This window comes from Rhopalosiphum padi, chromosome 3 (assembly GCF_020882245.1).
Source record: "Rhopalosiphum padi isolate XX-2018 chromosome 3, ASM2088224v1, whole genome shotgun sequence".
NCBI classification, from domain to species: Eukaryota; Metazoa; Arthropoda; class Insecta; order Hemiptera; family Aphididae; genus Rhopalosiphum; species Rhopalosiphum padi.
The window spans coordinates 34,288,781-34,314,308 of record NC_083599.1 but is presented as its reverse complement, the minus strand read 5'-3'; the positions used below and the strand labels follow the sequence as shown (position 1 = coordinate 34,314,308).

General features: G+C 25.9%; 3 protein-coding genes across 3 annotated transcripts in view; 1 reads left to right on the top strand and 2 right to left on the bottom strand.

The window, feature by feature from the left end:
- Positions 1–2,838: 2,838 nt before the first annotated feature.
- The window catches only part of LOC132926491 (uncharacterized), a 40,618-nt gene continuing 17,928 nt past the window's right edge, over positions 2,839–25,528 (top strand). The window contains exon 1 of the mRNA XM_060990857.1: positions 2,839–3,240. Within this exon, the coding sequence (XP_060846840.1) occupies positions 2,958–3,240 (283 nt within the window). The 5' untranslated portion in view covers positions 2,839–2,957. The remainder of the gene's footprint in view (positions 3,241–25,528) is intronic.
- Positions 7,512–10,670, bottom strand: LOC132927868 (actin-like protein 6B). The gene is made up of 5 exons (XM_060992447.1): positions 10,406–10,670; positions 9,518–9,909; positions 9,166–9,417; positions 7,794–7,970; positions 7,512–7,730 (listed from the first exon to the last, which is right to left on the bottom strand). Exons 1-5 carry the CDS (start codon positions 10,635–10,637, stop codon positions 7,512–7,514), a joined length of 1,272 nt encoding a protein of 423 aa, XP_060848430.1. The 5' UTR covers positions 10,638–10,670.
- On the bottom strand, positions 15,851–16,767 carry LOC132927595 (protein lifeguard 1-like). The gene is made up of 2 exons (XM_060992151.1): positions 16,569–16,767; positions 15,851–16,492 (listed from the first exon to the last, which is right to left on the bottom strand). Exons 1-2 carry the CDS (start codon positions 16,619–16,621, stop codon positions 15,865–15,867), a joined length of 681 nt encoding a protein of 226 aa, XP_060848134.1. The 5' UTR covers positions 16,622–16,767; the 3' UTR covers positions 15,851–15,864.

The following is a 25,528-nucleotide window of genomic DNA, read 5'->3' as shown; positions in this document are numbered from 1 at the left end:
TATACCATCAGAATAATGGTCAAATTGTCATACACTGATATAAATATAATATTAATTATTAATCATTGATTGAAAAAGGTTATGAAAATGAATAATATAATTTTAATTTCAATTAAATTAAAACTAATAAACACTGTAAATTAGGCGCAACTACCCACATAACATTTTCCAATTTTAAAACTTCTATAAATATTGAAGTTGAATTGAATTTGAAAGGTACAAAAAATAAGATTCAATAATACTAGATTAAGTGTTTATTTTTAACCGTTTACATTAAAGTAAATTCTTAGTGTTATATAAACACTGGATTTAGGTTAAATATTAAATATTAAAAAGTTAATTTGTATTAAATGCTGAATAAACTTACAATGTCTAACATTTAAATAGAGTATCATAAATATAGTTTATTAAACCTAAATCTACAAACATTAATGTTAGGTTATCAAGTTACCACTTAGCATACATTAAATTTAAATTGAATTGTAAATATGTTTATTTAAGTATTTATTTAATGCTTAATAAAATTTCGTCCACATTATTACGCAAAAAATATATAGAATAATATATATATAGTAATAATAATATTATTATATTATTATTAAGAGAAACGATCTGAGATTTGTAAAATTACGTGAAAAAAATCTTCAATTCGAATTTTGGCTAAAAATACGTGCACTTAAATACGATTTATCAACAACTAAAAATAATAATACCATGCATATATATATTATAATAATATATATATATATATTATTATTATAATATTTTATACTTGAATAATCGTAGATTTAACCGAATAGCCGAGGAGACCATATAATATAACTGCTATAACAATAAATATTAAACAGCTAAATAGCAAATATTCGCATCGTGGGAATGATTCAACGAATTATAATAATATTTCATTTATAACATAGGTGAAGGATTTCATTTTAATCATTACAACGAAGTGACGAACAACAGACAAACAAATTTAAATTTAAAAGTATACCTAGCTATTGATAATAAATCGAGACTATAATATTATTATGTTTTACAAAATGTTACAGTGCTCATTCTAAAACCATGTTTACGAGTGAGACTCAAATAAGTGGTCGGTGTGGCCGTGTCTCTCAATATAATAATATACTCTTATAATTAATATACAATAGACTTATACTATATACTAATAGCTAATGCGTATATAACACACTCTCGAAATATAATATTACGATAATGAATAATTTTTTAACGATTATAAACGAGTAACGTATTCGATGAGTTAAATGAAAATATAGGTGTAAGAACTAAGAGCCATCTATAATTAAAATAAAATATAAGCATTTGGGAGACAGAAAATACTTTATATTATGTAGATTTATAATACCTAATTATTAAATTATATACATTACTGCGCTATTATTATGTTGTACTAATTTACTGTTGCGCGATATTCCATGTGATTATAACTATAAAAATAAGCAAAATGGACAATGGTTAAAATAAATTTATATTATATGAAAACACAAAAAAACATTCGGAATTGAATAAACATCTGCAGAAAAGGTAAGTCAATTAAATTATTTCTTTCATATATTTACATTTTAATTGTATATAAGAACTATTTAATTAATTAAAATATATTATAGTAAATATAAAATACATAAAAATATAAAATTATACATAATATTATCTATCTAGACAATAACAATATAATATTATAAAAATTAAAATACATAACATTTTAATTACATTAAAATAGTTTAAATATAATATATACCTATACCCGGCCATACTTAAATGAAAACATTTACGAAAACTATACATTTCAGTCATTAAATTTAATTCAGATGATATATTTAATTATACATACACATAGGTACTTAATGTTAAAATTAATACTATATAATACATATCAACTAAATTTAAGAATGTAAAAGAGTAATGTGCTTTACAATTGTATAGTGTGAATTACCTAGTGAAAATTCTATTTTTTATTATTCTTTTTTAAAATCATACATTTATTATAAATATTTTCAATCGGCCAGCTATTTAAAACGTTCCTCATATTTTCAACAAATGAGATACCTAGTTTTATACTGTCAATAGGTTTTTTATAAAAAGATAACCTAGTCTGAAAATTATATCTTAACTCCTAAGATAAATACTTCGTTTCTTTTTATTACATAATAATAATATATTGATTATTTTAACAATATCGACGTTAATTGTTTATGTAAATGAATCACTTTCATGATTTATTTTAATTTCGAAATTATTAAAAATCATTGTTTTATACTGAATACTTGAGAATGGGGCGAGTTCTTTAATTAAAGGTCCATTAGCATGATTATTTTTTAATGTGATCGAATTAGAAATGTTTTATTTACATCCGATTTTAATTTATAAGTTATGCATTCATTGTACTGTTTGACTGTTTGTTGTAAGGGTTGATGACTTTTTCTTACATATTTTTTAAGGACTTTCATGTGGTTTTCAAAAGGAGTATAATAATAATAATAATAATAATAATGTTTATGAATTATATTAATAACAAATAAAATTTAACTCTGTTCATAAGTATTATGATAAATTGGGTAATGGTCAATGACAGTAGTATTACTCGTACATCGCATTTTGATAATATTTTAATAGCTATTGATAAATATTTGAATTTCGAGAGCTTCTATTTTTAAAATATTATGTTCTGTATAGTAAGTAATATAATAATACCCGTATGGGTACCCAGCCGGTAAACGTTTTTCCCTAAAAACGATAACGCGTACCTATTACGTAATAATATTATTATTGCTATTATTTTTAATTCTCGATGTTCACATACACACTAACACATTTCACGCTGTCGCCGTTAGAAATTTAGAATAGTAAATAGTTCGAGTAGTTCGACTTTGATTTCTGGTTCCAAGTGACGCGGTTCTTCCATTTTTATTTATTTTTGTTATAGGTGATACTTATATATGAATATGATCTATTCTGTGCTTATATTCCGTGTCTCTTCGCACGCGGTTTTTAATGCTTTTTTCTGTACGAACCGAAAATATAAAATGGTGTGGTGTGTGGTACATTTTGTGTTGGAAAATACTGTGGAGGTAGTTCCTGTATTATGGTACGAAAAAAAGAATTGTGCTTGGCCAAAATCGTCCAAAATTAAAGAAATAAAAAAAGCAATATTTAATCAAATACGACCAAATAAACACAATTTTTCATTTTTTGAAGCACGTTGTTTGTGTAGTAACATCGGTAAGTATAATGGCAAACTAAGTATATTTTGTATTTTAAATTAAATATTATAAGTATAATATGATAATATGTTTCCCCTCTTCACGAATCAAATATATTCGTTACCTATTTTAGAAATAATTTATTTTTGATTATTTACACATAGAAAGTTGTTTTTAACATTTTATATACCTATACTTGCATTATAGTTTCATGTATTATAGAATCATAGAAAATAATCTACTTAAAGTAGCTAAGTAGTATATATTGTGTCTAGTATCTTTATAGTCATGTCTTGTTTCATTGTTTAAATGTCATATTTGTGTGATATTGATCTGTGTTTTTAGTTCATTAATATAAGTGCAATTTCAGAAACAGATTATTACAGATTATTTTATTAGATTAGGTACCAAATTACTTTTGGAACGATATAAAAAACTAAAAAATAGATATATAAATGAACTATTGTTGTTTTTAACTTTTGGATTAATACACAATGGACTGCTCATGACTCACAATATAGTTAAATTGTATCTACATATTCCAAATTATGGTCATGAGTAGGGACCAGATTTATATGCATACAAATCCTCGAAATATGCTTCTAAAAATGTTGTAATATGTTATAAAATATGTATTTATTTTTAAATATGCACTTAAAATTTTGTTTAAAATTATATAAAAATATGTAAAATGTATTAATATGTAAATGTATTATATAAAATTATGTAAAAATATTTATTAATTAATACGGTATTAAAAAAAGTATTCGTCTTCGTCGCCATTTAACATTCTGTATCTTCAATCTATAAAGTATTAGCTCACATTAAGAGGACTCGTTATACCCGCATTTGTTGTCTCTGTCCTACTAATGTAGATCATACCAAATTTTCGTTCAGCAGAACACATTTTGTGATGTTAACTTTAATATTAGAGTAAATTTACCTATTATTAAATTTAAAGGTAAGAATATTATCTAGGGCATCTTATAAGCTGTTATTGGTATTTTAATTTTTAAGCGAGTTACGAGCATTTTAAAGTTTTAATATTTTACATAACCATAACTCACTTAAAAATTATGATATCAATAAAAGCCTATGAAATGCTCTAGATAATATTCTTACCTTTAAATTTGATAATAGTTAAATTTATCTTGGTATTTTCTAACTTTGATATTGATTCACCCAAAAAATTAAAATTAGACACAACATATGATATATCAGATTTTATATTGGATCTCTCTAAAATTTCTTTTGCCTTGGAAATTGATGCTGCATGTTCAGAATCCAACATAGATAATATATTTTTAATTTCATTAAAATAATTGGAATAATAGTTTACCGCTTGTAACCATGTCCCCCACCTTGTTATTATTGGCTCTGGAGGGAGTGGGATGTTTGGATAGTTATTTTTAAATATTTCAATTCTACTTGGAGCTTTTAGAAATATTCGTTTAATTGTTGAAATAAATAAATCAACATCGGTTAGGTTAGGTTAGGTTACATTTAAAATAATTAATTTATCATGTTTTAATAAAAATATGTATTTACATACAAATCCCAGCCCTAATAATAAATATCTGTTAATAATATATTTTTGAATATTTTTATTAGTTTCATTAAAAAAATTTAAAATATAGCATATAGAATATGTACTGTTTAGGGAAAAACATTTCTTAGACCAGCCTTGATTCTTAATGTATAATGTATAAGGAGTCAACTATAATTTACTAATATTTAAGTACAACATAAGTACAAATATTTATAAATAGAATCAACATATTTCTTTATTAGTGTTATTACAGGACCACATTAAATAATTTTTTTAAAAACTTATCAGGCTTAAAATGTTTTTTATATTTATAAAATTAACTTTTACAGCAAAACCATTTATCTTAGTAATAATATTATTCCAAATGTTTATTGATGATTTATGTAAGTATTTTTAAAAAGGTACATTTATGATTTATATTAATACCATCATCTGCACCGGTATACTATTTAATTTTACACTTATTAGTTTCTTCCCAATAGTATAAAAGTTAATAAATAGAATTGTAGAAAAAAGTACAACATATATTTTATTTAGTTATAAAACTACATCATCATGTAGTTGACATGTTTTTTCTGGAAAACTTGAAGAAATAAGCTATTTATGATCCATATATAAATAGTTATATTAATTTTTATATGTTTTCAGCATTAACACTGCTGCTAAGTTACTATTGCATAATTTAGTGCTAATAATATTTTCTTACCAAAATTTGAGCATACATGACCAGTCCATAATTTTTTAATTCATGTCCATTATAATGATGATGAGGATCTAATATGAAACAATCATTATTGCTTGTTGTCTTATAAATTTTGAATGAAACAATTAACCTTTTAGTTTACAGTGGTGTTTGTGTGTGTATATTTGTCTATGGACACTTCTTATAGTAAAAAAAAAATTCAAATTCAATATTTTTTCTAGTAGAAAAATGAATTTAGTTATTATTTTAAAAGAACAAAAAAAAGTGGTCAATTAATTTAATAACATGTATTAAGTTTATAAAAAAATATACCTACAGTGACATTATATTAGTTACTGTAGTTGTGGATACTCGTGTGGAATTAATAGTAATAAGCTATTTGGAAATAGAAGATATCACCATTCATCACTAAAAAGAATATTTTTAAAAAAATGCAGTAAATACAACATACGTTTTTAATTGTATTTAATAAGTAAAAATGAATAAAATAAAATTACATCATATTAATCATACTACTATATATATAACTATTTATACTTCAGATTTATTAAAATAAAATTTACAATAGGTAATTTCACATAAAATTAGATTATTTAAATTTTATTTAAATAAAAATAACAGAAATATTTTTATATTGGGTATAAAAAAAAATCAGATTATTAATACTTAATTTCTACAACTGTACCTATATATTATCATGTTAATTGTATTCATGCAATGATAAATTATTTATTAGATTTAAGTCATTAGTTAAATTATCTATTATTATTTTCGTATATTTGTCGACACTTTTTCTATTTTGTAGATGATTAAATATTACAATATTTAAGTTATTTCTAATAACTAAAGGTCAAAGTTAAGAAGACAACTCGGTAGAGATTAGTGATTGTAGGGTGGCAGACAAACAACACTCACTTTTCACGTACACCAAATAATTTATCTGCATGCTTGCTGGGTGGGTAGTCATAGGCAGGGTGGGCTAAGTCAATAAATATTAAGAAACCTGAACTCTGATGGAAGAAAAAATTAAAATGTTACATACTTTAATTTAGTTACTCATAATGACCCACTATTTAAGGCATAAATCATTCATATGATTAAAAACAAATACATATATTTTTTTAATTAAATAAGAAATATTGTAATTGCCAACACAGTTTAATACAGTTTCGCAATGTGTAATGGTAATATGACATAATATATTATCAATTTTATTTTTAAAGACATTTAATTTATTATTATTTATTATCATTGTGTATCAGTTATTTTTCACCTACCTATTTAATGTTTTATGATTTTTGAAAAATCAAAAATTGTTATGTTTAGAACATGTATTACTATGTATAAAAATTTCGGCCCCCCCCCCCTGTGCGCACGCTTATGTGGGTAGTTAAGCCATGTTCCTATGGAATAGGCAACCCCAGAGTTGTCTACTTAACTTGAATATAATATATAATTAATTTCTAACTTACTTAATAACTTAAGTAATTAAAATATCTATTTAACTATCTGCTTAACATTTTCAAATTAAAAAAAATTAAAAATCCTAATCATTTGTAACCTATGTATAACTAACGTGACCATACGTTCCTCTTTCGAGCTTTTTGTCCCGATATCCTCAAAGAACCTAAAAATGTCTCACTTTAAGAAAAGTCGACCTGTGGTAGGTATTTAATGATCACAATCAAAATCATAAATTATTAAATTAATAATGTATACTGTATACTGTAAAACACTAAAACCAATAGTCCTTAGTCCATAGATAAAAATGATACAAAAATAAGTATCTAATTGTAGCTGCAGCTAGTTATCGCTGTCACTGCGTCAACGCAATGTGTTTTACTATATTTTTAGTGTTGTAATTTGACGCAACATTATATCGTTTTCCTATTAAAATGTACAGTTGTCCCGCTTTGAAGAAAAAAATCATGGTCACGTTATGTGTAACCTACTTTATCTTAAACTTAAACTATATCTACCATAAAAACTTAGTAAAAATACCATAGCATTAAACCTCAATATATATATAAAAAAAATATTAAATATAACGATGGTTGAGATTAATTTTATTTGTGCCTCTTTCATAATACTCGCCGCTGCTAAACCACAAATCATTAAATTTTTCACCTGTGGCTAATAATGAACCACCAATCCATGCACCAAATCTTCTAGCAGTTGAATTGATAGGTGCAGTTAATTTCAATCTTGGACATTTTAAATCCATAGAAATATCTTTATGTAATCTCCGTGGAAAACCCTTTACATAGGTATCAGTACATAAACAACTTTTTCAATATACAATTACATGTTAATAACTTACTTTTATTAAAGAATTTCCTCCAGTTAGTATAATATTGTCATATAATTCGTCTCTCATTTCTTTACTGCATAATGATGCACAAAGGTGGACAATTTCACTTAGGCTGAACAAGTGATTCTTTTTAATATCAGAACAGAATAATAATTCTGGTATTTTGAACCTTTCGTCGCCAAATTCCTAAAATTTGTAAAATCTTTTACATTATTATACAATTTATAGTACCTATATTTAAATATGATTAATTATTATTTTAAATTAAATCTAATGATTTAATCATTTAGTAATGATATTAATAATAATCAATAGGTAGTTAAATATTTTTATTATTTAAATATACTGAAATCAAATATTACATAAAACATGGAAGAACATATTATACAAAAATTATTTATGTATTAACTATCAGTGTATACCTGCTTGAGGACTATGTAATATTTATAATGATAATTAAGAGAATGTTTTACCCGCATGTGTTTTTTCCGTCCTTAATGTACAGCATAGCAGATTTGTATTCAGCATAATCCATTTTATGTTATTAGCTTTAATATTATGATCGAATCCCCATTTATCACACTTAAAGGTAAGAATATTTTGTATAGAATTTTATAGGCTTTTATTGATGTATATATATATTTTTTAAATGAGTTATAGTTATATAAAATATTACTACCTTAAAATTCTATAACTTGCTTCATAATTATAATATTAATAAGATTCTATGAGATTTCTTAGATAATATGTCCTGGCCTTGATATTTTTTACCTTGATATTCTTACCTTTAAGTTTGATAATAAGGTAAACCAAATCTAATATAAAAGCTAACAATATAAAATGGATTCTGCTGAACGCAAATATTCTGTTGTATGTTAGTAAGACGAAAACAACATATGTAGGTGAGGCGGTTTTTAAATTAAGTAGTCATAACAATTTGATGTTTTAAAATTTGATGTTATATTTTAGTTAATAATCAAATAGTCTAAGTTTTTGAACTAAAATATGTTTCATAAAAAGGGGGTTTTACATCTTACTAAACTTATAAATTATTTTGTTTTTAAATTGGATAATAATTTATTAAAACGTTTATTTTGGTATGAATAATCCATCAAATTATAACACTTAATTGAAATAAACCAAACACAATTACTTTTAATTATATTTTTAGACTTTTTTTTTTTATACCCAAGTAATAATCTATGTCAATATAATACATTATGTAATTAATATGACTTTTTAATAAAATATTCAGAAAATATGATAACATTTTGAATTATATTATTTTAAGTTGTGTGTATAAAAATATTCATCTTATTATTCTCATTTACTTTTTATGTTTATACATTTAAAATTGATGATTAGAGATTTAAGTATTTACTTGATTGTAACCATTAGGAAACTCATAATGACAAGTAGGTAAGTTAGTTATTTTATTATTATCAAGTGGATCTTCAGCAACTTCTAACACAGTATGCTGAAAGTCTTCAAGAACTGATTTACACATATAGTTATGCCAAGTATCAGTTACTTTGGGGAGCATATTTTTTCTAGACCATATCGGTGCTTTTTTTGGTTTTACCCATTGTTTATTAGCAACAAGGTAATTTGGAATCACATCAATTTTATTATTCTGAAAAACAAATTAAAATAATTCATAGTTGTCAAATAAAAAATATTCTAATTAAATAAATAGGTAAATAGGTAGGTGCAAGGACTATAATTTTACTAACATAGAAGTGCTGTTGGCATCTTTTGATAATGAAATTTCCTCCCATTGGAGTACTGACAATAGCGTTGCATATTACATATCCTTGATAGATTGGGATGGCAGATGTATGTGTAGCACCACTATCAACAATAATACCTGTGGGGATGGTACAAGAAAAAGCTGCTGCTGCAGCATTCTTGCAAACCATAATCCCTGGCACATTGTATTTTTCAAACATTAATTCTGTTAGTTTCTCTCTATTTTGTTTTGTATTTAATGGCGATTCAGTAAATACAACAGGATGAAACTGGGGATCAGTGAATAAGCACTTTGAATAAGCATAATCCATTAGGTATTCAAACGCATCCCAATCTTCGATTAAACCATTGAGCATAATGTTTTTAAGTTCCATGCCTAAAAAAAGAAACAAAAAAAATCTTTTAAAGGTGATAAATCAAAATATCAGATTTTAAATAGTTAGTTAAAAAGTCAGGATTCAATTGTTTTACTGTTGTACAAAAACTCGGAGTACATGTTATACAATTTATCCAAAAATACAAATTATTCATACAATTTTCTTGTATAATATTATAATTGTTTTAACTACACTTGAATAAACAATAATTTAATTTTTTGAAATGGATAATTAGTAAGTGTTTTTAGACTTTGAATTTTAACTTATTTTAATTTACCTATGGAACATTAAAAATTTGTTAATTGTAGGTATCAGGAATTATAAATTAATATTAATAAGAAAATGAAATACTTATATAGGTATTTTAATTATTTTTTTAATTTAAATTTTGTTTATTGAATAATTTGTATTTTAAGACTCGAAAATGTTACTAGGACTTTTTATTGCACTGTTTTCAAATCGAACTTTTCATACGGAGTACGTTTTAAAACTTACCTTCACGAGGGACGCACAAAGTGTTGGTGTTCGCATAATACGTTAAACTTTCCTTGATACGATCAGTACGGCGCTCAGTCGACTCGGTGCCATCCAACAGGGTACCGACCACGGCTGGTATATCTGAGTGTGGCGAATTGCGATCGCAGAACCCAAAACGTATTGAATGAGATCCAAGGTCAAACACTAACGGATCGTTTCCGCTAGCATCATAAATCCCGCCAGCACTCATGGTTTAAATATTAATTGATAACGGACACCACAGTTAACAACGTGCGAACCACACGAGTCTACTCACGACACTAACCGCAGTTCCCGCGATCAGTGGACGTATATCACCGATATTATTAGTTCTATCTATAACTCTGATACAATCCGAACGACCATTGTTGACGAATTTTAGTGGGGGGGGGGGGGTACTCACGCATGCGCAAACGGCGCGTCTCGTCGAGGGACTATACGCTTTTCGAGTACGAGGTACATAGGTATAAATACGCGACGAGTATACCTGTGCATGTGCAAATGACGCATCTCGTCACTTCGTATGTTGTACGCTTAGATCATAATATCATATACTATGGATGGAGCCATGGCCTATCTCGCCTGTGTAAACAATTTGAAGGACATTTAGCGACGAGTCTCTCCTTGATATTCATTATTTGCGCATGCGCGAGTATATTCGTCGCATATTTATTCGGAACTGGTGCAGTGTTAGGTTAGGTTAGGTAAAAACATTAGAATGAATATGCGACAAGTACACTCGCGAATGTGCAGATAATGAATGTCAATGAATGGAGAGATTTGTCGCTTATATGTGCTTCAAATATCGGGACTATGGCTCTATCCATAGTAAATGATCTAAGGTTGTACGTGTCGAATCGTTTGCACTGGCCCGAGGCCACAGGCGAGACGAGCATGGCTCCGTACATAGTAGACCTATGGTCCAAGGGACCGATATAATTTGTTGTTATTATCTCAGTAACTTTGAAATGAGGCAAATTCCGTACTTTCGATCGGTGATTTACTAGTTCCGCATACGCCATTTTCCAACGTAGTCCGCGCCAGACGTGTGCACTGATAATACATATTTCATCACGATTTGATAACTTAATATTTTATAATTGGTATACCTAATAGGTATTAATATAATATATAATACATTCACACCTAGGGCTTGAAAAAACATATTTCTATAAATAAAGCAAAACGTTTTTTAGATGGGTTTTTGTAATGTTCTAAACAACTAATAAAAATAAATTTAATTCATAACATTGCTTTGTTTCAAGTTAACATAGGTACATAGGTCTATTATAAAATATAAATTAACATCATTATTTTATTATCTGCATCAAAGTTATATGGCATACCTTCTTTTTCTAGTTTAGAACGGACGGCGTCGCGGGAACAGCTTTCGCAATACTTATGCAACGCCGCAAAAAGTTTTCCTTTAAGTAATTGTAAAAAAAAAATTCCAGCGTCAATATAGAAAACATTTTATGAGCGTATGAAATTTATTTTTTTACGAAATCGCGTAAAATAACGATATATTGCAATTTAAATATAAGTAATAATAATATAATATATCTAACTAATTATCATTGACTGACAAATCATCTCCGTTCAGAATCGTTTTTTGTATACAATGATACCCGTCATTGCATTTAAATTTAACACATCCACACGACCAGTGACCTACTCTCCATCTCTACTATACAGCAGAGCGATACCCACTTGCCCACTTTTTTTAATATATATATATATATATACACAAATATTTATGTATAAAATGTTTAAAACAATTTTTTTGAAAAACATTCTAACCCTGTCCACGACTGATATCTGATATTAAATTATATTACTATAAATTGTATGATCTAAGCAAATAATTAAATAAAAATAATGACATATTAATATATTTTAATGAGTACTGTATAGGTATTATATTTCTGAATATAACTAATGAATTGTATTTAAAATTGTATGTTTAAGATTGAAATAGTTTAAAATCATAATTTTTATTTGTATAATATGAATTATTGATGATATTTCATTTAAATTAAAATTATTGTATTATGTTTTACCTAACTGAATGAGTAATTTAGTTCACTTGGAAAAATTCACAAGAACGTTCAACTGTACAAGTATACCCTTTCCATTCAACATTCAGTCAATAGTTTTTAATAAGCTTACCAAAAATAAAATATTTATACAATGTCAATTAAAATTTAACCAAACAGTTTAATCATAATTCTGATAGCTGTGAACTAAATATGTTTAACAAAATAAAAACAAACCGGATTCAGTAAATAAAGAAAAATAAAATTTGAAGAGTGAAGGCCAAATCTTTATTTCTCAATTTTGTCATGAATTGAATCATTCTAAACCAAAGTTTAAGTTAGTACTATTAAGTATTAGATTTAATTTGGATAATTTAATTATTTAAAAATCTATAAATTTACCTAGTAAAATAGTAAATAGAGTGCACGATTATTTACTACTTATGTATTAATTTAAAATTTTTATTTTTAAGTTAGGAACTTATTAGTTCAAAATAATATATTAATATATTAATATTATAATATAATTTTCTACCGAAATTGTAACAAATGTGATTTCCAATTTCAACAGATTCATATTTCACTCTGTAAACCAAATATACTTATTACTTATACAATATTAAATAGTTCCTATGCAAATATTTATCAAATATATATTTTTATATATATTGTGAATCATACTTTTTAAATTTTAAATAATCAGACAATATATTATACTAAGTACATTAACTAGTATTTTGTTATATTTTAATATTTAAAAAAAAAAAAACTTTAAAATATTAATTTAATAAAGCATTAATATAATTACTACATTTTTATAAATGACGACACCACTAATTGATTGTTCTAAAACTTAATGTTTGTTTATCTATAATTGTTTAGTTTTACTGTGTTATACTGCTTTACTGCTCTATTGGACTTAATTCTATAGATATAACCTATGTTATTCTAAAATCTAAATAATAGTTAGGTATATGCATCATATGTAAATTTTAGAAATATATTTTATAAATTGGCATCTAATTGAATCTTGTTAGACACCCAGTTAAGAAATATTCATTTTACTAAATAAATAGTATAAATAGTAGCTATCGGTCAGCTATGTACTAAAATTGACAAAAATTAACATCCATAGTTCAACAGTTCACAGAGAAAACATACCTAATCCAAGTGTCTGTCTACACATATACATGGTATATACTAAGCCATCTAGAAACAAGATTTGAAGTTAGAATATATAAAATAGACCTTAAGACTTTTAAAATTATATTTATTTATAACTAAAAAACTGTCCACAGAGAGAAAATTTTGAGATAAATATCAAACAATAGAGATAGAAGTAAAAGTTAAGAAGTGAAAAGAAAGTAAAAAAAAATCACGAGAGCAGAAATGTAACAATTTTTCCAATTATACATTTATTTATTTCAGTTTTCATTTTTTTTTTTCACAAAATTGTTTATAGCACTATGATGGTAAGTATTTAAGAGAAAATTTATACAAATAATTAATCATAAGCGACTCTCTCAGTGCCCTAACTTCTCTCCTATCAACTAACCAGTCTAATGAAATCTCCCAACAAATACTCAACATAACGTCCAAATCAAATAATATTATCGAGTTCATGTGGGTCCTTTCTCATACTGGCATCACTGGGAATGAAGAAGTTGACCTATTAGCAAACCAAGCTATATTATCCACTGATTCAATTGAAATTAAATCACTACCATATAAAGACATATTGAGAATAGGCAATACAATAGCTCTCCAACAGTGGCAATCCCAGTGGGATTGCATAATAAATAATAAATTAAAAAATATAAAAAAAGACCATCAAAAAATGGTGTCCTCCCACTAATACAGCACGTCTAGTAGACATTGTCACCACTAGAGCTAGAATTGGCCATACACGGCTCACCCATTCTTATTTATTCAACCTACAAGAAGAACAGCCAATCTGCCATCAATGCAATGAAATTTTGTCAATCGAGCATATCACACTTCACTGCCCTATGTTTAATGAAGAATGTAAAATTCTAAGTCACCCTACTAATATGGAGGAAGCATTAGGGGAAGCTAACGTTGACGCCATTTTTAATTTTTACAGATCTATTAATCTTATAAACTTATTATAATATCCCAAATGTAAATACTTATGTATATTATATATATACTTTTAAAATGTAAAACCTTATTTATTTTATGATCTTGTAATATTGTATATTGTAATCTTATCTATCATATCTATAATTCTAAGTTAATTTAACACTGTATAGGCTAATGACCATAGATGTCGAAGCCTTTATTTTTAATAAAAAAAAAAAAAAAAATTACCTTGAATAAGTTAATATTATTGCAATAGATATTTTTGAGGAATTCAAATAACTATAATTTTTTGGTGAAAGTTCCAAACATTGATCTTTTAACAAATTATAACATGTCACAAGGATTTTCATATACCATTATTTAATCTAAGTACCTAAATTTATTTTAAATATACCTGATAAACTATTAGCTATGTGCCTATGTGAGTTATATGACCCATTATTTAACATAACATTTAACTAAAACTGTTTGTATAATCCTAATTTTATCTTACATGTTTTGCATATTTTAAATATGAAAAATTAACAAAACAACAACAATTCTTTTAATATGTACAAAGTAAATAATCAATTAGAATGTCTACTAAAAGACTAAGTATCATATTTCATGAGTTGGTTTTCTGGATTATTAATGTAAAATACTAAAAACAAAATATCATTGTTTAACTTGAATATTTTAAGATCATTTAATACAAAACAAAACAATTACATTTTTATATTGTGTATCATCAATTATTATAATTTATACATGTAAAATATTCATTAAATAAAATTCAATGATCTAAAAAACATATCAAGTTATGATAAAATATAAATAAGTTAAAAATATGTATAGATACTAGATAGGTACCGATGGTTATACATATACATACGATGTAAACAATTCATGATATTGTGTACAAAAATAATTAACATTAGTGAATATAATTTAATAGTATAATTAATAGTAGTATAATTTATAAATTAAAAAATTAACTTTTTTATGTATGTTAATTAAACAAATATAATTATTTCTTAAAAAATATATTTTTTTTTTTTACAAAATGAATTACTCTAGATAAAATACATACTAGATTTGCACAAATTATTTAAAAACATAAATTATTAAACATGTATATTAAATTTTTTTTTTCTATATTATTTTTCTATAAATATTTAATAAGAAAAAGTATTTAACATATTAAACTATATTATTTACTTAGAAAAATAATTGACAAAAGGAATAATCTACAATTATTATTTTAAGGAAACATTCAAAAGTTGTGTTATATTATTTATAATCCTAACACATAAATATTGTTTAATCACCAACAACAATAATGGTAAATATATCGGAGAAAATGTTAATTACGTCTATATAAATGGCTAATACTGCAAGTATATATTCTTTTGGAGTTATTGAATATCTATGGTTACTGCCGACCATCATTTGGGTGTCATAAATAAGAAAAAACGAATATATTATTGATCCTGCACATGAAATTATGAGTGTCATTAATTTAGCAGGGTATAATATAACGACGATAGACGCAACCATTAAAATTATTATAGCTACCATTAAGGTACTACCCATGACTGTAAAATCTATTTTAGTCTGAAGTGCAAATATTGTGAGAGCAAAACATATTATTGTAGCTAGGCTGAGAGCCGAAAGCACTTGTTTGGGATAGTAACGAGACACAGTCACTGCTAATAAAAATGATAGAGCTATGGTAATTACAAACAAGAAAATATAGTTAATAGGACTCTTGCGGCGTAATTTTTCACAGAAAGCGAGTGTTATTAAAATACTTAAAGTAATAATACTTGTGATGATCCTGAGGCTAGGATATGATTTTAAAAAAAGTCTAGTGGGATCGTGAAAAGTTGCCACAGTCATAAATGCTATAGCGATTAGCAGTTGGCACAATACAATACCGTAGATTTTACTGAAAGAATAAAAAACAATAATACATAATAAATATCGTAATATATTTACCGTAATGATTAGTAATTTAAATTTACCATAAGAAGTTTTTGCGTATAACTCTATCGTTGAAGCCAACGTCGTTATCCATAGTTAGTTATGATAATTATCACACGAGTCTAATTACCGAATACAACTAATATTATATATTCTTACAAAGTTTCTACCAATAAATTGGCGAATGCGAATACGACTTTAACGGTCGACAGCAGAAAAACACTATCAGATATTTAACCAAAACCAGCTGAATTCACTGAATAAAATGGAATGGACGATGGACCGGAAATTGTATGATAAGACACAAAGACAAGACACAAGACATATGCGATGACGCGCATTACACGGGAGATATGTGCACGTGGTCTTGAAAGATAATGCCAGACGACGACTTCTCCCCACCGGGCTAGTAGAATGCGGCCATTGAGCAAAGCGAAGATAACAAAACAACATTTGTGTGATTTGTTATTCCATGATTTTTTTTAATTTTGAATTCAATGATGTATCATCGAATTAGTAAAGAGATTCTGAGCTGAGACGGATCACTGAGTATATTTCATGTTACGATTTTTGACATCGTTATTTGGTAAAGCAATTTATTAGTATTACAGTAGGTTAAATTGGTTTTTGCCAAAAATGTTGCGTTTGAAAATATTAATAATATTTTTATTATATTAATGATTGTATGTATAAAAAATGCAACAATTAATACACAAGTTGTTCCTATATGCCCACGGATAATGATTAAAACTATGTAAAATAGAATAATGAACATCGTATTCCATAGTATAAACACATAATTTCGTTCATATTTAAAAATTAATTATATAATGTAAAATGTAAATTCAATATTAGTGTACGCAATCTAGTTGTGCGTTTGTGCGCAAACGAGTTGCAAAATAGGGTAAATAATAAATATGCACACAAACCGGTAACGCCCATTTTTTCCATAGTCGTCCACTCGTCTGAATCATATTCCCCTTAATTTTGTCTACAATTAATGACACTCCTTATTTCGACGAATTATTTTTTTACTCTATTCTCCCTAGTCACTTCACACTTACACAGTTACACCTTAACGGATTAACATTCTCATATCTTTTACGTTCACATTCTGTGTTCATGGGATTTTTTTTTAATCTAGTAAAAACAACTCGCGGAGGAATCTGCTTGTATTACATTTTTAAGCTATTCCAAAGAACACACATCTTTTAATCGATATTAAAAAACCTAAAATAAAAAAAATCGTAAATTAACATGCCTAGCTCGTAAAGAGTCAATCATATCATATTGTATAGATGATGTAAATATAAATATTTTGTAAAAATGTCAAGTACCTTTAATTATTGATTTTCGAACTATAATAAAATAAAAAGTTCTCAATTTTCTTAAATATGTTTTAATTATTAAGAAAATAAATGTTATTTTTTTACTTTTGATCTCCGTATTACCAATAAGATTCATTTTTCTACCTGAAAAGATATATTTAAGTTGATGGTTGAAGCATTTTTATGTTCCAAAAATGTACGACTGATGACAAAAAAAAAATCACATCTTTTTAATAATAATACATTTATATCACCGCTCAGAATCTAAAATGAAATATTAATTATAAATATTTAATAGGTAGTAGTTAAGTTTATAAAAATGTAGAAACTCTGTTTGGGTGATAATTTTACATATCTTCAACCCAAATCAGCATAGTTTATTTTTTACACAATCATGCAGTCAAGCAATATAGGAATCCAAAAAATATCAAAATACGCTAGTTACACAAATATGTATAACATTGCCGCTTATTAATTTTTTTATATTTAAAATTAAATACCTAAAAATTATAAGCTTATTAAAAGAATATTTTTGAAAAAAATAACAAATTTTGTACATTTTAATATAAGTGCTGTCAGTTTTTATGTATATTATGTATCAATTTCAGATAGGTTAAGTACGTAGTGGTACCTACTGGCTACTATATTGATGGACGTTGTGTAAATTACAATAATAGGTTATTAATAAAAGAATTAAATTCCTAACCTTGGACAGCCTTCTAGTTTATCTCAAAAGTATTTAAAATATAATATAATATTTGTAAATATTGGATAGCAAATACAAATCCTGCCAGGTTTTATACTTGGTTTATCGATGATTAATATGACAAAAACACACCGCTGATAATCAAATGTTAACAAACGAATTTATCAAAATAATATAATATTGTAAAGAACAAACAGTATAATATCAAATAAAACACAAATTAACTTTTTTTTATAATTAATTAGTTTTTGAATTGTTTTAAATGCTTTTGTATGGTTTGTATTATTCTAATAAAGGTTTATTGAAGACGCTTAACATTAGGTACAGTTAATATTATATTTAACACACACTATAAAAGTTTAAATAATTGTGTGTTGCATATTTTTTTACTCATTTTAGGTTTTATCGCAGTTTATTACTTTTAAAGAACGTTTAATAATAAATTTGTTGCCGATAACATAATGTACATTTAAAAAAAGGTATAATTTTCTCTCAGTTTATTTACATGCATTATAATATATTCTAGAGCATCCAATAAATCAAGCTCATTGAATTCTGCCTGGCCTTAACTATACACTTTTGGCGAACGTGTACGGTGATGGTTAGAATCATTTTATAATCATATCTTTCATAGATTATTTATTTATGTGTGTTTAATGTAACGTTGAAATAAACAAAACAAATTTTGAGTTAAATTACAATAAACTAATTTTATAATATCGTAAAAACAAAAAATTAAGACAATTCGTCCACGGCATATTTTGATTATAAGACCTTGACCCAAAGTCTTTTATTAATTTCAGTTGCAATTAAATTGTATAAGAAAATAATATTAAGTTTGAAAATCAATTCGATATTAGTTTATAATATAATAAAATAGATCATTGATACAAATATATATATAATAATTATTATTTAATTTTATATACAAATAATATAATAGGTATATTAACTTTAAATATCTACACGAAAGCAACCTGCAGTAGAATAATAATATTCGTAAAAAAAGTTTAAAATACATTATTTTTTTCTTTTCATTAACATTCTACGTCAAGAGTATCACTCGTAGTCTCAGATTACCGATTGGAGTGATGGGTATGATCAGGTGCCGGGAGCGGTAGGGTGAAACAGGTATATTATAAATTATGTTATTATATGGTTGTTTTTGGAAGCGCCGCGCTGGGCTGATCAAAAATGCTTTTCGAAATGCATTATACCTATATAGTGTTTTTACCGCCAGAAACCGGATTATCATCGATAAACACACGTCTTGTATCCTATTTGACAAACGATAATATACATAAGGACTAATGGATCTCGTACATAAATTATTCGTAGAAAGTTTCCCAATTAAATTATATGATATGTATATACACATTATACACACATACACACATATATATATATATATATAAATATATTATTTTTTTTTGTATTTTTCTCAGGCGATATAAAACACAACCTCACGCCGTACCGATGGGGCGATGGCGTAATATTATAATGCATAATACTATGGAATTTTAGATCGTAGGTACGAGATGCATCCCGTGATTATTAATGAATGCATATCACCAGTTTATATGCGTTTTAATATATTTCTATTTATTTTTTTTTTTTTAATACAATCCTATAACATAAATTATATACATTATGAGGACACTGATACACCGATAACGTATATTATGTGGAAGAGAACACGAAGGAACCACTCGGTATAAAATAGAAATAGGTATGAAAAAAACCGGCGAGACTGGCGAGAGAATACAGATAATATTCTTAACTTTAAATTTATAAATAGGTAAATTTAATATAATATTAAAACTAACAACACAAAAAAGATTCTGCTAGTAGCGCACACTAGAGGGTTCTAGATCTAGGGTAGCAGCTGCTACTCCTGAATTTTTTGTCTTGAAAGTTTAATGGTACTTTTGTGCGAAAATGTTAAAGTCAAATTGATACAGACACTGTAATTAATACATTTGTCAATAATAGCAGCATATTAGAATAATGATTAATGTACTAATTTCCATTTCTTTTTAGTGATTGATTTGGTGGAAAGGTGATTTATTTTCCATTGAACGTGCCCTATATATTATTATTGCCCTTATATTTGAGTGTACGCCACTGAATAATTCTGCTGAACCCAAATTTGCCATGTTGTATTATTATACAATAATAGGTATATATTGCATATGTTTGTAGACGAAGAGGACGCACGAGGACGATTTTTGTATATATTTATTGAGTTATTTTATCCGTGGACTAGTAAAACGTTGGAATAATAATATTAAAATAAACAATAATACCTAATAGTTTTACATTTTTTAATTAATCTCTACATCTAATATTTCATAATTTAAGCAGCTGAATATGTCAATAAAATTAAATACTACCTATTAGATAACATATCATTCACTAATCACTACTAAATTCTATTTATTAATAAATATTTTATAGTAGGTACTATTTTTTAATAAACTATTACATATAGGTACTTAATATTATTTGACGATATTGGATACCTACCTATACGATTGATTTGTTTCTCAGCCATAAAAATGAGTTTTAAAACTTGTGTTAAAGAAAAAATAATTATGTTTTGATTTTGATAAACGGGGTAAACGGTCACTTTGTACTGTCCATTGTTTAAAATGCAGAACGCGGACACTTTGTGCGGTCTGGTAAAAAGGTACTTAACAGAACGCGGACACTTTGTACTATTATATAAGTATACATAAAGTATATATTATAAATATAAGTTTTATACATAAGTAGTAACTAATAATTATGTATGGTGTTAATTATTAAGATTGTTATTATTTTTATTTTTATTAGCTAATATTCTAAAAATTTGTAATAGTAAAAACTATTACTAAACTATTTTCATATTATACTACCTTTTGACTTATTTATATTGTACACATTTTTACATGTAGTTTGAATGATATTATTGATTATTTTTTTATTATTATTATTATACAAATACAATCAATATTTTATAACAATTTTATTTTTATTTTTTCTATTTTAATAACTAACACTATACACAATTATTAGTTACTACTTATGTATAAAACTTATATTTATAATGTATAGTTATGTATATAACCGTACAAAGTGTCCGCGTTTCGAACTTTTAATGCCTGACCGTACAAAGTGACCTAGAACCTGATAAAGTTTTACCCCTACCTTACAGCTTCTAGTCTTATATTCTATTACGCCACGGATACTCTTAATATTATTTACACTAACTGATTTAATGTTCTACTTATAGACTAATATGTATTATGCACGATTACACGTATAGAACCAATTAACCATCAATTAACATCAATTATCCAAAGCTATTGTGATAATGTCAATTTTTTTTTAATTCTAAATTAAACGAAGTCTGATATTATAATATGATTTATGACTTACTCATAAATCATATAATGTAATATGATTATTGTAAGTATAGGTAATTCAAAATAATTATTATTATTGTAATAATAAACTGTAAGATAGACTGTTGATAATACTACCTTTCGTCCACCTTATATTTATCTTTACTGTTCGTTTTAAAAATAAGAGAGTGATAGAATGTAAAACCATAGGTAATAGTGCCTATTATTATATGAATAAATTAACATACAATTTATGTAACGCGCTCCGGCGACTTCGTTTTATTTAGGATATCGTTTTTAAAAGATACCTACGTCGTACGTCGTACGTCGTACTCGTATGTGTTGTCTCTCTCTTATAAATGCATAATGTAACATATCGAATTCTTACTTCGGGTCTTCAGCTCATTTAATCTCATAGCTACTATTAGAGAAAATTTACATATTATTGAATTTATAGAGGAGATTGAGGAGAATACAAACTGTGATTGAGCAGAGTTTTTTACCATAAGACTATTTTAAAACTAGTTTAAAAAAAAAACTTCCAATTTATATTGTCTTCTACAAATCCGTTAATATGTAAATTTGTTCAATTATTACATTTAAATGAGCTGCAATTTGTAATAACTAATTACTAATAATTATTTTGTACGTATATTTGATATTTTTTGCGTGTTTAAAACGGAAATAACACTTGCGAATCAACCTTTAGGGCTAGGGACTTCATTCCCTAAAAAACCTTAAAATATGTATGCATTTATGCCTTTAAAAATTACCAAATATGCTATTAAAATATGCACTAAAAAAAATAAATAACAGTATTTAATAAAAACCTTTTTATTTTAATATGAATACATAATTAATAAAATTTTAATTTAAAGTAAAAAAACTTGTCATAATAAATAATTGTCATAAAATAAAATAAAAAAATTAAAATTAAAATAAATAGATTAAATATTTTTAATAAAATAAAAATATCACAGAACGTCCTGTCTACGGGATTATAAATATATGTCATAATTTCATAGAATGTTATTTTGGTAATATTATCGGCTATCGCCTATCGGAATCACTTGTGAAGTATACCATTAAGTCCATAAATAACAACGGGAGCGTTCGGCGAGAAAAACAACAATACTAATTTTATATATATATGTATATAAAACCATAAAATTAATATTTCTGGTCTAGGAAATCGATCTAAATTTAAAATTGTTTGTATAAAATATTTATTTAATTATAAAACTACCATTTTCATATTAAAAATGCTCAAATATGCACTTATAATTAAAAAATGGTCAAATATGCAAAATATGCAACTATAAATTTTAAATATGAACTCGTATTACCATGAAATAAATTTCTATATTACTTAGCTATGTTTTTAATGATTATTGAAAAACATGCAAACTCCTAGAAGTCCCTAGCCCTAGTTATAAGAAACAATTTTACTTAATTATTTTCAATATTAAAATGAATAGGAGTATTCATAAAATGAAAGTATATTATCCAGAGCTACAAGGGAAACATATTTTTTTTGCTGTAAAGCATTTTATAATTTTAATTTTTTTGTAAATTTGTAAATGCTCATAAAATATTAATAATTACTGCATAATATTCTTACCTTTATTATTTGTGATAAGTAAATTCATATTAATACTACAAATAACAAAGTAAATGAGTAAAATAGATGCTTCAGAATCTGAAGAATGTAAAACATATGTGGATAGGAATTAACAAAATTATGTTTTACTCGTTCTATAAGAATATACGGGTTATTGTAGCAAAAACTATCTGGTATAAACATTGTAGATGATAATTGTATTTAGTTCCATAAAATATCCGATTTTTGATATTTTAATTAATTAGTTTAAAAATTTAAAAAAAAAATAAATTTTTTTCATGAAATATTGAGTGATTAAAATATAAAGTATAAAAAATTAGCTTTTTTGTGAATCTAAAAAAAAAAATTGTCTTTTATAATTTTTTGTAATAGTAGCTTTTATTCTAAAAAGTGTTAGTAAGCTGTATATTTGGAATAACTAAACCATAAGTTTAGTTATTTAGCAATCAATAACATAATTATATGTTTGATATGTGCTGCAATGGTAACTGAGAACTCTATCAGGTAAGAAATATGAAAACATATTATAAAAATCTAATAAGTTACGATAATATACAGCAACAGCACTGAGCGCGAACACTTATATATTATATTTTTGTACCAAGTATAATATATTGAGTATAGTAAGCAATAATAATATAATATATTATATATGTGTATGTGACAGGGAGAGCAGTACCCAAGTGGTTTTACAACACATGCACGAAATAGCAGGGTAAAATCGAACTCGAACACCGCACAACAATATTTATTATTTAGTGACCGGTTTACTTCAGTAACCCAATGTAAGAGGAGGGTTCGGGTTGCATTTTTGTTATAAAACAGCTGTACAAAATGTTTTCAATACATATAGTCGTATAAATAATGAGTGATGGAAGTATATATATATATATATTGTTAAGAAATTCTTAAACCAAGTACGCCCATCGGGGGTTCCAATATAACGATCGACCCACTCTGAACGGATTATAAGTTTTTTTTTTTTATATATATAATTCCAATATTTTCTTCAGTAACCATTTTCATAATAATATTTTAAAATACAAAAAAAAAAAAATACTAAAATCGTTAAAAAAAAATGTTCAATCTCTGCGGGCCGTCGAGATCTGTTCGTCCAATTAAAAATACGTTGAGTCGAAATCGTTTTATTTTTTACGGATTTTTGGCTGTTTACGGATAATAGTACTAGTCAATAGCTTATACTGGTAATATTGCATTAAAACAATATTGTGAAATAGTAGACAAGGGCGTGACTGCATTCTTTATTCATTTAATTGAAAACTTCTTCTGATAGCATAAATCTGGTTAATCAAAATGATACTTTGGCCATTGGACATCCCTGTCTACCTGCCCACAACAATTACGTTATTGTAATAATCTACAATACATGTCTATAAATTCTCATACTTAAATATATAATATAACTTTAAAAACCCATACTTATTACTTTCATTTTTATTCTTATTCATTTGATCATTTCCGCGGTTAGTTTTCACCGAAGGCCGAAATTCGTTTATAAAAAATTTGATTGATTTCTAACTTCTGCAAAAGGCCGTTCGAAGACATTATATGTGACCGTCTATTCTATAATACCTATATACGTATTATACGACGACCGCAGACATGATGTATAGTATACCTATAGGTTATTGCAGTGGCATATAATATATAATACGTACAATTATAATATTGTGGGGTGACAAAAGAGCCATATTATCGTATTTATTCGTTCATAGATCATAATTTATGACCTATGGTCACAATGACTTGTATTTGACTTTTGACTTATATGACACACTATTATACGTATTATGATAATCGTTACATTTGTTTATTTTAGTTGTAGCGTATATTGTAACTATATCTGCATGGATATATATAGTAAAAAGAGTTTTATTTAGTGTTCAGCTATTCTCTATACTACAATATTTAAAAATGATCCAACACTCGATGTTACACG